General features: G+C 48.5%; 1 protein-coding gene across 1 annotated transcript; it reads left to right on the top strand.

Moving 5' to 3' along the window:
* Positions 1-11444: 11444 nt before the first annotated feature.
* LOC123418461 (mannose/glucose-specific lectin-like) lies at positions 11445-13000 on the top strand. The gene is made up of 4 exons (XM_045107006.1): positions 11445-11811; positions 12012-12198; positions 12309-12509; positions 12599-13000. The coding sequence occupies exons 1-4, from the start codon at positions 11531-11533 to the stop codon at positions 12842-12844; spliced, it is 915 nt and encodes a 304-aa protein (XP_044962941.1). The 5' UTR covers positions 11445-11530; the 3' UTR covers positions 12845-13000.
* Positions 13001-14044: the final 1044 nt, after the last annotated feature.

Here is a 14044-nt window from a genome sequence, read left to right as displayed (position 1 = left end):
GGTGTTCATCGGATACGAGAGCAGTTCTGGCACAAAGGCATACCGTTTCTACGATCCACAAACCAAGCGTCTACGGATTTCACGCGACGTCGTGTTTGAAGAAAACCAAGCGTGGAATTGGAGCGCCACAGCCGACGATGCTCCAAACAGTAACATATTTGCAGTTGAATTTCCAACTGATGATGATGCAGGGAAGGATGTCCAGGTGGTTGGCAAGACGCCCAACCAAGGTGACCACAATGGTAGTGATCATCATGGTGCCGACACCGACGACGACGCGCATAGGTCGCAAGGAGATGGCGACAACACCGTGCACGACACAGGCGGAGATCTCGACGACAACATCGACAACGAGGCGCATAGTGACGACGACAATCAAGATGATGGTCACGGTCACGACGACTACGCCGACGACACGGATGTCGATGACACACCAAGGTCTCAGTCGTCTTCCTCAAGTGCATCAACACCGACACAATTTGTGTCGCCTCCTTCGCAAGCCACAACGGATTCCTCAGGGCCTCGTCGCTACAAGACCCTCAAGAAAGTCTACAAGTACACAAAGCCAGTTACGCTCGAGTACTCCGGACTATGTCTGTTCGGAGTTGAGGAGCCGGCGAACTTCGTTGAGGCGAGCAAAAGTCCTAGCTGGACGCACGCCATGGATGAGGAGATGAAGGCAATTGAGAGCAATGGCACGTGGACTTTGGTAACCCCACCTCCAAACCAAAAGACGATAGGTTTGAAGTGGGTTTACAAGTTAAAGAAGGACACGGAGGGTGCCATTGTGAAGTACAAGGCAAGACTCGTTGCAAAGGGCTACGTACAACGTCAAGGAGTGGACTATGATGAGGTGTTTGCACCGGTTGCTCGAATCGAGACGGTGAGAGTGCTCCTAGCTTTGGCAGCACAAGAGGACTGGAAGGTTCGTCATATGGATGTTAAATCCGCTTTCCTCAACGGCGATCTCACAGAAGAAGTGTATGTGGAACAACCCCTCGGCTACGAGAAGAAAGGCGAAGAAGGGAAAGTTTACAAGCTCAAGAAGGCACTTTACGGGTTGAAGCAAGCGCCAAGAGCTTGGAACACAAAGTTAGACCGAAGTCTGGTCTCGCTCGGGTTCAAGAGATGTCCCCTCGAGTACGCAGTCTATACAAAGAACTCCAAAGGCTCAAACCTGCTAGTTGAAGTTTATGTCGACGATCTGATTATCACCGGAGATAGCATACAAGAAATTGAACGTTTCAAGACGCAAATGAAGAACAAGTTTAGCATGAGTGATCTGGGATTACTCAGCTATTACTTGGGCATCGAAGTGAAGCAAAGCTCCGGAGAGATTTCCCTATGTCAATCGGCTTATGCGGTCAAGTTATTGGAAAAGTGTGGCATGTCCGATTGCTACGAGACACAAGTTCCAATGGACCAACGTCACAAGTTGAGCAAGCGTGGCTCAAATCCGCCGGTGGACACCACAATGTATCGAAGCGTTGTGGGCAGCCTAAGATATTTGGTGCATACCCGACCTGACTTGGCTTATTCAGTCGGGATCGTGAGTCGTTTCATGGAGAATCCGACAACCGAGCACATGAGCGCGGTCAATCAAATCTTGCGCTATGCGAAAGGCACCATTAATATTTGTTGCACGTACAGAAAGGGAAAGGAAGGATTGATCCTTCGTGGATATTCATATAGTGACATGGCAGGTGATGTTGATGACCGAAAGAGCACAACGGGCATGGTTTTCTACCATGGCCCGAATCCGATTAGCTTGAATTCTTAGAAGCAAAAGGTGGTGGCATTGTCTTCATGCGAGGAAGAATACATAGCGGCAAGCACGGCGGCTTGTCAAGCAGTGTGGCTGAGAAGACTCCTAGCTATTCTTGCAAAGCGGGAGGTGCAGAAGGTGTCACTGAAGATCGATAACCAAGCTGCAATCTCGTTGTGCAAAAATCCGGTTCATCACGAAAGGAGCAAGCACAAAGATACCCGGTTCCACCATATCCGAGAGTGCATTGAAGAAGGGTTGACCGAGGTTCAACATGTGAACACGAAAGACCAACTTGCCGATATTTTCACCAAGTCCCTCGGTCGACATAAGTTCATCGAGATGAGCAGGAAAGTCGGAGTACAAGAAGTGAAGTCAAGCAACAAGATTAAGGAGGTGAATGTAGAAGTTAATCATGTTGTTTATTTAGGATTAGGAAAGAAAGCCAAACCGAGTCCTAGTAGTATTAGGATTCCTAGTCCTAGTCTATTTCCATAGTCCCTTGTGGACGTGTATAAAAGACACCCTAGGGGTGTTGATTGTAACACCAGAAAAACGAAACGCAATACAAAGCAAAGGCTCGACACGGGCCTTTAGCCATCTAATCCATCGATCAGTTTTATTCGTGTCGCTAGTTACGCAAGTTCCGTCAAGTAGCCGGCCAAAGCAAGAATCGCGTAGGCACGCCTGTACAGCTGCATACGCACGTTCAAAAGCCAACAATTGGTATCTAGAGCCTCGACGATCTACGATGGCGGACAGCGACGCTGAGTCGGTCAGGTCCGGCAAAGGTGGTCCGAAGGCGAACAAGAACGGTGACAAGGTGAAGAAGGGCGGCAAGTCAGCAACGAGTGGTGGAGGAACGAGCGGCGCCAACGTCCAGGCGCATCGCAACATCCCCATCCAGTACCCGATGCTCACCGACGCCAACTATGGCGTGTGGGCGGTGAAGATGAAGATTATTCTCCGAACCCTTCGAGTGTGGCAGGCAATCACGGACGACGACGTCGATGACGAGTCCGACGAAGGTGCCATGGCCGCCATTGCCCAGTCCGTGCCGGATTTCGTGCTAATGACATTGGCGGAGTTTGAGACGGCAAGAGAGGCGTGGAACGCACTCAAGGAGATGAGGATCGGAGAAGATCGTGTCACCAAGGCTCGGGCACAAGTGCTGAAGTGCCAATTTCACAAGTTGCAGATGGAGGAAACTGAATCGGTGAACGACTATGCCATGCGTCTTACTACTTTGGTGGGAGAGATCCGCGCGCTTGGTGCAAAGCTCGAGGAGACCGAGATTGTGGAGAAATTTTTCAATTCAGTGACTGACAAATTCACGTACATCATCGGCACGCTCGAGCAGCTTTACGACATCGACGACATGACCATAACGGAGGCGATCGGACTCCTGTGGACGTGCGAAGAGAATGCTCGTGGCTGTCGAAAAGGCAAAGGAGGAGGTAGTGACCAACTCATGTACTCGCCCGCAGATTGGGAGGCCCCAAGTAGCAAAGGAAGGTGTGACGGTGGCGAAGGCTCAAGCAACACGAAGGGCGATGGACAAACCGGAAAAGGCAAAGGAAAAGGCAAACCACAAGGTCGTGGTAAGGCGGGCCAATCTAAAGAGCAGAAACCACGGAACTTGGACTTGTCCGAGGTCAAGTGCTATAACTGCAATAAGATGGGTCACTTTGCGAAGGATTGTCCAAAGCCTAACAAGCGGGAGATCAAGGCAAATTTGGCAAAGCAGGAAGACGAAGGTCCAGGTCTTCTGATGGCCGAAGTTTGTGATCTCGCTGAAATGGTGGTTGTGAAACCAAGCCGGAAGGTGCTACTTCATGAGGAAAAAGTGACACCAAAGTTATCCAATGATCAGAACGTGTCGTGGTATCTCGACACGGGTGCCAGTAACCACATGACGGGGTGCAAGGAGAAATTCCTCGAGCTGGAATACGATGTTGAAGGCTCAGTCAAGTTCGGTGATGTTTCAGCTGTGGAGATTTGCGGGCAAGGATCTGTCCTCTTTGAGGGTCTCACAAGCGAACATCGCATACTCACCGGAGTATACTACATCCCACGGCTGCGCAACAACATCATCTCTATTGGGAAGCTTGACGAGAATGGATGCAAGGTGAATATCGAGAGCGGAGTGATGACGATATTCGACAACCTCCGAAACGTGCTAGCTCGTGTTAATCGCACACGGAATAGGCTATATATCCTCAACCTTGATCAATCTCAACCAGAGTGTTGGCTCGCCAAGAGTGATGATGATTCGTGGTTATGGCATGCTAGATTTGGACACGTTAACTTCTACGCCTTGAAGAAGATGTCAAAGATGGAGATGGTATCCGGGATGCCAGTTATCGACCATGTTGATCGAGTATGTGACGGGTGCTTGGTTGGAAAACAGCACCGCAGGCCATTCCCTGCTCAGTCTACCTATCGTGCAAGTGATGCACTCGAGCTGCTCCATGGTGATCTATGTGGCCCTATCACCCCGGGAACTCACGCTGGAAAGAAGTATTTCTTCCTTGTGGTAGACGACTACTCGAGATATATGTGGGTCATTCTCCTACGGTCTAAAGATGAGGCGTTTGAAGCATTGAAGAAGCTGAAGGCTGCAACAGAGATGGAACACAAGCTGAAGGTTCGCGCTCTACGGACAGATCGCGGCGGAGAGTTTACGTCGAATGAGTTCAACGACTACTGCGAGAAGATTGGCATAAAGAGGTTCCTCACGGCACCTTACACGCCACAGCAGAATGGGGTCGTTGAAAGGCGCAATCGAACCGTCGTTGGCATGGCAAGGAGTTTACTCAAGAGCAAGAACCTGCCGGGGACTTTTTGGTGAGAAGTTGTCTCGACGGCGGTCTATCTTCTCAACCGGGCTCCAACGAAGGCGGTGATCGGCAAGACTCCGTATGAAGCAATTTACGGACGTAAGCCGAATGTGTCTCATCTACGGACATTCGGGTGCGTGGCACATGTGAAGACGGCGGAGCCGCACCTCTCAAAGCTTGCCGATCGTAGCACCAAGATGGTGTTCATCGGATACGAGAGCAGTTCTGGCAACAAGGCATACCGTTTCTACGATCCACAAACCAAGCGTCTACGGATTTCACGCGTCGTCGTGTTTCAAGAAAACCAAGCGTCGAATTGGAGCGCCACAGCCGACGATGCTCCAAACAGTAACATATTTGCAGTTGAATTTCCAACTGATGATGATGCAGGGAAGGATGTCCAGGTGGTTGGCAAGACGCCCAACCAAGGTGACCACAATGGTAGTGATCATCATGGTGCCGACACCGACGACGACGCGCATAGGTCGCAAGGAGATGGCGACAACGCCGCGCACGACACAGGCGGAGATCTCGACGACAACATCGACAACGAGGCGCATAGTGACGACGACAATCAAGATGATGGTCACGGTCACGACGACTACGCCGACGACACGGATGTCGATGACACACCAAGGTCTCAGCCGTCTTCCTCAAGTGCATCAACACCGACACAATTTGTGTCGCCTCCTTCGCAAGCCACAACGGATTCCTCAGGGCCTCGTCGCTACAAGACCCTCAAGAAAGTCTACAAGTACACAAAGCCAGTTACGCTCGAGTACTCCGGACTATGTCTGTTCAGAGTTGAGGAGCCGGCGAACTTCGTAGAGGCGAGCAAAAGTCCTAGCTGGACGCAGGCCATGGATGAGGAGATGAAGGCAATTGAGAGCAATGGCACGTGGACTTTGGTAACCCCACCTCCAAACCAAAAGACGATAGGTTTGAAGTGGGTTTACAAGTTAAAGAAGGACACGGAGGGTGCCATTGTGAAGTACAAGGCAAGACTCGTTGCAAAGGGCTACGTACAACGTCAAGGAGTTGACTATGATGAGGTGTTTGCACCGGTTGCTCGAATCGAGACGGTGAGAGTGCTCCTAGCTTTGGCAGCACAAGAGGATTGGAAGGTTCGTCATATGGATGTTAAATCCGCTTTCCTCAACGGCGATCTCACAGAAGAAGTGTACGTGGAACAACCCCTCGGCTACGAGAAGAAAGGCGAAGAAGGGAAAGTTTACAAGCTCAAGAAGGCACTTTACGGGTTGAAGCAAGCGCCAAGAGCTTGGAACTCAAAGTTAGACCGAAGTCTGGTCTCGCTCGGGTTCAAGAGATGTCCCCTCGAGTACGCAGTCTATACAAAGAACTCCAAAGGCTCAAACCTGCTAGTTGAAGTTTATGTCGACGATCTGATTATCACTGGAGATAGTGTACAAGAAATTGAACGTTTCAAGACGCAAATGAAGAACAAGTTTAGCATGAGTGATCTGGGATTCCTCAGCTATTACTTGGACATCGAAGTGAAGCAAAGCTCCGGAGAGATTTCCCTATGTCAATCGGCTTATGCGGTCAAGTTATTGGAAAAGTGTGGCATGTCCGATTGCTACGAGACACAAGTTCCAATGGACCAACGTCACAAGTTGAGCAAGCGTAGCTCAAATCCGCCGGTGGACACCACAATGTATCGAAGTGTTGTGGGCAGCCTAAGATATTTGGTGCATACCCGACCTGACTTGGCTTATTCAGTCGGGATCGTGAGTCGTTTCATGGAGAATCCGACAACCGAGCACATCAGCGCGGTCAATCAAATCTTGTGCTATGTGAAAGACACCATTAATATTGGTTGCATGTACAGAAAGGGAAAGGAAGGATTGATCCTTCGTGGATATTCAGATAGTGACATGGCAGGTGATGTTGATGACCGAAAGAGCACAACGGGCATGGTTTTCTACCTTGGCCCGAATCCGATTAGCTGGAATTCTCAGAAGCAAAAGGTGGTGGCATTGTCTTCATGCGAGGCAGAATACATAGCGGCAAGCACGGCGGCTTGTCAAGCAGTGTGGCTGAGAAGACTCCTAGCTATTCTTGCAAAGCGGGAGGTGCAGAAGGTGTCACTGAAGATCGATAACCAAGCTGCAATCTCGTTGTGCAAAGTTCCGGTTCATCACGAAAGGAGCAAGCACATAGATACCCGGTTCCATCATATCCGGGAGTGCACTGAAGAAGGGTTGACCGAGATTCAACATGTGAACACGAAAGACCAACTTGCCGATATTTTCACCAAGTCCCTCGGTCGACAGAAGTTCATCGAGATGAGGAGGAAAGTCGGAGTGCAAGAAGTGAAGTCAAGCAACAAGATTAAGGAGGTGAATGTAGAAGTTAATCGTGTTGTTTCTTTAGGATTAGGAAAGAAAGCCAAACCGAGTTCTAGTAGTATTAGGATTCCTAGTCCTAGTCTATTTTCATAGTCCCTTATGGACGTGTATAAAAGACACCCTAGGGGTGTTGATTGTAACACCAGAAAAACGAAAAGCAATACAAAACAAAGGCTCGACACGGGCCTTTAGCCATCTAATCCATCGATCAGTTTTATTCGTGTCGCTAGTTACGCAAGTTCCGTCAAATAGCCGGCCAAAGCAAGAATCGCGTAGGCACGCCTGTACAGCTGCATACGCACATTCAAAAGCCAACAAAGTCAACTTTCCCGACATCCTCTACCTCTGCTTCTTGGCCTTCATGGCCGCGTCATACGCAAGCATCTCGGCCTTCGCCTCCACCAACTCTTCAGAGATAGAGTGCAGGATGGGGCTACAGGAGTCCACCATGATCTGTGCATACGAAATCTGTCGATCTAGGCTACGGCAGCCACTGAGCTATCGGCAACTGCGCTCTCAGCCGATGTCGCCACATTGGTGACACAACCGGCTGAGCTTTCGGCTTAAAAAGGTCGGTCAGTCATTTCAGATGCGTGGTTTGTTGAGGCCATCGGAATAGACGTGTTGATATATGGTTGGGCACATTATTAAGATGGTAGGTGTAGCCACAGTGTTGCTATGCAGGTTGCTTGGAATTGATCCATGTAGTTGTTTAATTGGGTTATGTGCAATAATATAATAAACAGTTATATGCATCGATTTGATAAAGAGGACGGGGTATTCCTCCTTTTCTTAAAAGAATATTCACAAGTTGAATGTTTGACATGCATATTCGTATATTCTTATCAAGCTAGTTGAGTAATCCAGCCGAGAGCTTAACTACTACTTGCTCGTGAACATGCATGCACGGTGAACATCACATGCTTGATCTTTCTGGTACCGACATGGATGCACAGTCGCAAGATAAACTACTAAAAGCTACAATGTCGATCCAAGTATATGTAACCGAATTTTTTTGCTTGGTTGAAGATTAATTTCATCTTATCATCAGTAATTAAGTTAAAATTCTATTATGAAATCCATCAGTGATTACAAGCTATCACATCAGCTCAGGCCTTCTGCGTAGCATTACAAACAAGGGTCATGTAATCTGGATACACTATAAAGTGACATATGCATGTAAACGGTGCCGAGATCAGCAAATCATTCTAACTTTAGCAATTTATAGCAACTCATGTAGTAAGAGCATCTCGAGCCATTTGGCTCCCAGTCCGCCCTAGCGATAGCCTTTCTGATATTTCGTTGGCACTATTCTTAGCCTGGGAGCGAGCGAGTTTTCTGCCGCGCCACCAGGTTTCGGCACCCAGATGCCAACGTTTTTAAAATTCCTATTTCCCGCTGTCCAAAAACATGCCGCGAATTCGGCGATCAGTGTCATAGTTCGGCGATCAAACACACCAATAGTTCGACGGTCGAAAGGAAAGGATAAAAACGGCTCAGACAGCCAACTCGGCGGGGTGCGGATCCTCCACAGGCGTATACGGGCTCATCATCGGCGCCCCAGGGCTGTCCGTCGTCAGCGTAGTCGGGCTCGCGGTTGGCGTGCCCTCTGTGTGGCTGGCCGCCATCGTCGTGGTCGTCGTTGCGTTTGTGGTTGTTGTTGCCGTTATGGTTGTGGTTGCGGTCGCCGTCATGGTTGCCATGGGCGCTGTCATCTGGTTCAAGATGAGGTCGTGCAGTACTATGTACCACACCTTCACCTTGTCATCTATCGTCGACGTGTCTACCCTCATCATAAACTCTAGGTCGGTGTTCCTCTTTTTTCCAGCGACGTTGATCATCATCGCCGACCACCGCGAGTCGGATTTCTCCTCCCTCCTAGTAGCGTTGCTCTTGACGTCGGCGATGCATTGCTCGATCGAAGCGTGGAGCCGCTGGGCAGCGGGCACCGCGTCTCTCGCCGCCCTTGCCTTTTTGGTGCCATCTGGCGCCCTTCTGCCGCAGCCGGGGCAGGTGCGTTCGGGTTATAGGTCTCCTCGGCCTTGTTGAGGGCGATCCGAACCTTCCTCCACTTCTCGCATGAGTCGATCCTGGAGAACTCGTGAAGGAACCTGAACTCTTGGTCCTCGTTGTTGGCGCGGTACATGGCAAACATCCCAAGCATTTGCACAAGACGGCGGACAAAACATGTCGGTAGAGCATGCGACGACGTGAGGAACTAGGGCCGGCCAAATGTGGGCATACCTGATCCCAGACGTTGGCGCCGCTTTCCGGGCGAGCTGCGACCTCCTCCACGATTCCATGCCACGTGGTTGCAGGACGTTTGGATCGTCGACGAGCGATTCGCCATGGCCTTCTTGTCGCGGTCCATGTGGATGTTTGCGAAGTCGGGGTCGGCCAAATTGCGTTCATCAAACGTAGTTTTGATTCTCCCTCAGTATGTCTCGCTGTTCTGGTTCGCGCCGGTGATCGGATCGGTGTTGACAGTCTTCCACGCTTCGGCAAGGCACTCGTCTTCCTTGGACGTCCACTTGACGCGGGGTTCGGCCGGCTTGGCGTTTGCTGCCCGTTTTCTCTTCCTCCCCTTCTTTTGCGGCACTGGTTCCGGTTCCACCTCCACTGCCTCGTCCTCCCCTCCCCCTCCTCGGCATCGTCGACTTCGTCGTTGATGTCGCGGTGGTATCCATTGTTTGAACTTGCGCGCCGAACTCCGGGTGCGACGTGGCGGCGACGGAGTCGCTCATGGTGATCTCGTCCATGTCGGCGGCGACGGTGTAGTTTCACTACAACAGAAATTTATTTTTAGGATTCAAATGAAACATATTGCTATCCTATGCAATTTTCATATCCTATGAATTGATTAAGAAACCGTAAATTAACTATGACATGTATATATATTCTCCCACGGTTGTGCAAATATGCAATAAGGAAAATTGTTTCACTAGAACTAACTATGGCCAATGCAAGAAACCCTCAATTAACTATCCAATGGAACTTATATAGAAAGTGCATATTGCTATCCAATGGAACCTAGAGAGATCACTATATGCAATTTTCATAACCTTGGATCATAGAACGCCGCGGAAAATTCGTCCTAGGGGTGAGACGAACGGTTGCCACCACCACTTAGTCCCGGTTTGAACCACCAACCGGGACGAAAGGGGATACGAACGGTTGCCGGCCTATTGGTCCCGGTTCGTGTATGAAACCGGGACCAACGGGGTGACACGAACCAGGACCAATGGCCCATGATGTCCGGCCGGCGCCCTGGCCCCACGAACCGGGACTAATGGGATTTCCTCCTTGGTCTGAAGCCCTATTTTCTACTAGTGAAGGGAATGTCTGATGCACGACCCTATTTGTCTTGGACATGTAGTAATCATTTTCAGCTCTTTATTGCATGGTCCATTCCATATGATTCCACAACTTACCATGTAGACTTTCGAAACTAAATCTTATATACCAAAGTACTACTAAAAATATGCATATAAGGACCATTGCACAATAAAGGTATCTACAACATGGACTCTCAAACCGCCCACAAGCGTCCAGCCCGGGCGGTCTCGACGCACTTTGCGATCCAACATGGTATCACATCTGTCCGTACACGAGTGCGATTGTCCGTTTTCCTACAAAACTGAATGCAAACCAAAAGGCTTTGTGGGCATCCAGACCGCAGCCACGTAAGCATCGGACACCTTGGGTCCACCCAAAAACATCTCATGTGCCAACGCATCTCAGCTCTCTCTGCCACATTCATGCCAACCTAGAGAAGGAGGGGCCTCTCAGTACAGCCAACATTGAAGCGGTGCGCCGGCTGAGAGCGCCGCCCATGCCGCATCCTGGTCTCCACGCCCGTTCAATGCCAAACAGTCATGACTGGACCTGACAACAACATGACTAACTACAACATACATATGGGCTGCCCTCCGTCCTCATGCCAGCATTAGACAGTCACGTCGGCGGGAAACCCACTCTGTCGGTCGTGTTGACACAACTGGTTGCTTGGCTTGACCGTCATCGCTATTTAACAATGGCAGAGCTTGAGCCAAAAACATGGGAGGGGTGGCAGACCTCATTACTTTTAACTGATTTGTAGCGAAAAATAGACCTAACATGAATGGATATAGGCTTGTTTCCTTTGAGCCCAGGGGGGCATGGCCTAGGCTGACACCCACCAAGCTCCGCCACTTCAATGAAGCGCACCACACCAAAATCTAAGGTACAGTATGAGTTACCCGTACGAGCGTTTATTTCTTACTGTCATCATATCTAAAAACGAGTGATTCCCTTGCTCGTGATGCACAACGGTGAGTCAGCACCAACAGTTCTCCCCTTGTACGTATCCTAGCGTGTTCATGGTACACATGGCTGATCCTCACAAGCACAAAACACGTGGGATGTGGCGCTCCATCTAAGCCTAGACACGCTTGCATTGGCCCTGGCTATCTATAAATAACACTCCCAACCTTCCTGTTATCACACACAGCAATACTAGCATCTCATAAGCCTACATCATCTCTTGAGCCAGAGCCCCGCCCAACTCACCAGTCACCATGGCCAATTTCCAGATAACTCCCTCCGCCGCGTTTGTAGAGATCACTGAGCTCAACTTCAGCAACCTGTACCTTTTCCACACGCCCCTCGGTTCAAACCAAAATCAGTCAGTTATAATAGACTCCAATGCCACTACTGGTTTGGGTTCGACTGTTGTTAACAACTGGTCGATATGTGATGGCCCTAGCCCTGGCGCCACTGTCGTTGCGCGTGCGCAAGGCCTGCATATCTATGCTGGTAACTGGGAGAATACTTTCAGCATAACCTTTGAGATTGAAAGGTGCGTACACACACAAACACATGGTTATATATACATTAGTTGTCGCAAAATTAGAAAACACGGTTATATATCTTTGTCAAGTGACACATTTTCATATACATTATAGTTAGATTACATCTGATTCTATTATTAGGAAGTACCCTATTACAGTCTATTTGGGTGCATGATACATGTACTAACAATATATGAACATTGTACAGGTTTAAGGGGTCAACGCTTCAAGTGATGGGGATATCTGTTGAAGAAGGCGAGTGGGCTATTGTTGGTGGGACGGGACAGTTTGCAATGGCAAACGGTGTCATCCACAAAAAGTTCCATGAACAAAGGAGCGACGGTAACATCATAGAACTCACTATCCATGGGTTTTGCCCCGTGTTGAAATCAGAGGTTTGCTGAATACCGCACGTATTTATTTCAAGATATAGCTATCAATTTTTGCCCACATTAATTGATCCTTTTATTTAAACAAAACATCATATAATCATTATATCATGTAGAGCCTTCTCACAAAGCTTGGACCATGGGGTGGAAATGGAGGGGGTGATAAAGACATTTTAGAGGCAGTACCAAGGCGACTAGAGAGCATCACTGTTAGCAGCGGCTCAATTATTGATTCAATCAAATTTTCTTATGTTGACCAGACTGGACAGAAGCACAATGCTGGACCATGGGGAGGTTCGGGAGGAAATCAAAACACGGTCAGTGGACCCCGAAGAAATATTTATGGAATTTTCGCACTTGCATATATAAGCCACTAATCGTACTTCTCTTTTTCGTTCCAATGCAGTTTGTGCTCGGCGCTTCTGAGTTTGTGAAGGAAGTTTCTGGAACATTCGGCATTTATGACAAAGACCGACACAACATAATAACTTCCTTGAAATTTATCACGAATGTGAAGACGTACGGGCCTTTCGGAGAAGCGAAGGGAACCCCTTTCACCATAGCCGTGCAGAAGAATAGTAGCATCGTTGGGTTCTTTGCGCGCAGTGGGATATATCTTGATGCGCTTGGTGTCTACGTGCGCCCACTCTAACCAATAGAGGCTAGTGTTCTTATTTTCAGTGTTTGTTTCCAATTCGAATAACAAGATGGGATCGAGTAGTCTGTTCTACTCCAGAAGATCCTATGTAGTCGCCCTGTGGGCCTGTAGTTGTCTTTGTTGTGATGAATAAAAGGATCCGTTTTTTTATATATGTGCGATGTGTTTCATGTAATAATAATATAACGGGCATTTGTTCAAAACTAAAAGACCAAGCCCCAAGCAGGATAAAACAAGAACACGACAACAGTAATAGAAACAAAGCAGGAAACAAAAGAAAAGCTATACCTGAAACCCATGGCCCTACCATAGTTATGTGAAAGATTGAACCCAATATGAAGGGTAGCAAAGTATTTCCTTTTGCTCTACGCACCAGCCCGTGAAGTTCTGTTTTGAATCAGCACATGCAGCACATAAAGTGAGATTATATTGATGGACACTCCCTCACACTGATATGTTGGTGTATGTTGGTGGACATTCCCTCACACTAATATTTTGATCTTCGGTGATGATCGCTCCTCTTTTCATTCCCGTGTGCATTATTAAAATCTCTAGCACGCGGGAATGAAGGAGGGGATTCTTCCTCTGATATTTTTACCGTCGGTGCTGGTCGCTTCCTCTTCTTCTCTTGCTCATGATACCTAGATATATATATCGTGAGAAGATGAAGAAGAAGAGGGCAACGACCCCACGAGAACACTCGTGATTCTTCCTCCGACATTTCAACCGTTGGTGCTGGTCGCTTCCTTTCCCTCTCTCGTGCATTATAACAAGGTATATATCGCGAGAAGAGGAAGACGAAGCGACCCCCACAACAACAGTCGGGATTCTCCCTCTGATTTTTTGATCGTAAGTACTGGCCGTTTCCTCTCCCTTTCTCATGCATTATACCAAGTAATATATCGGGAGAAGAATAATAGGAAATGACTCCCACGATAATAATTGGGATTCGTCTATCAAAAACATACTAAAAGTCGCACGAGGAATTCCGACGGACTGAAAGTTAAACCAAATCATAAGTAATTTAACATTACATTTATGGAGCAATGACATAAAAAATGGGCTTTGTTTTGCCGGAATGCCATCTAATTCCTCTTCCGACAAATGGGCACTTGATATTTCCTATTTATAATAAAAGTCATGATGAAATCCACAAAAAATCACTCTCTGTGCTTGTGGGCCTATTGGGCCTAC

The sequence above is a fragment of the Hordeum vulgare genome, unplaced genomic scaffold (assembly GCF_904849725.1).
Source record: "Hordeum vulgare subsp. vulgare unplaced genomic scaffold, MorexV3_pseudomolecules_assembly, whole genome shotgun sequence".
Lineage (NCBI taxonomy): Eukaryota > Viridiplantae > Streptophyta > Magnoliopsida > Poales > Poaceae > Hordeum > Hordeum vulgare.
This window is presented reverse-complemented; position numbering and strand designations above follow the sequence as displayed.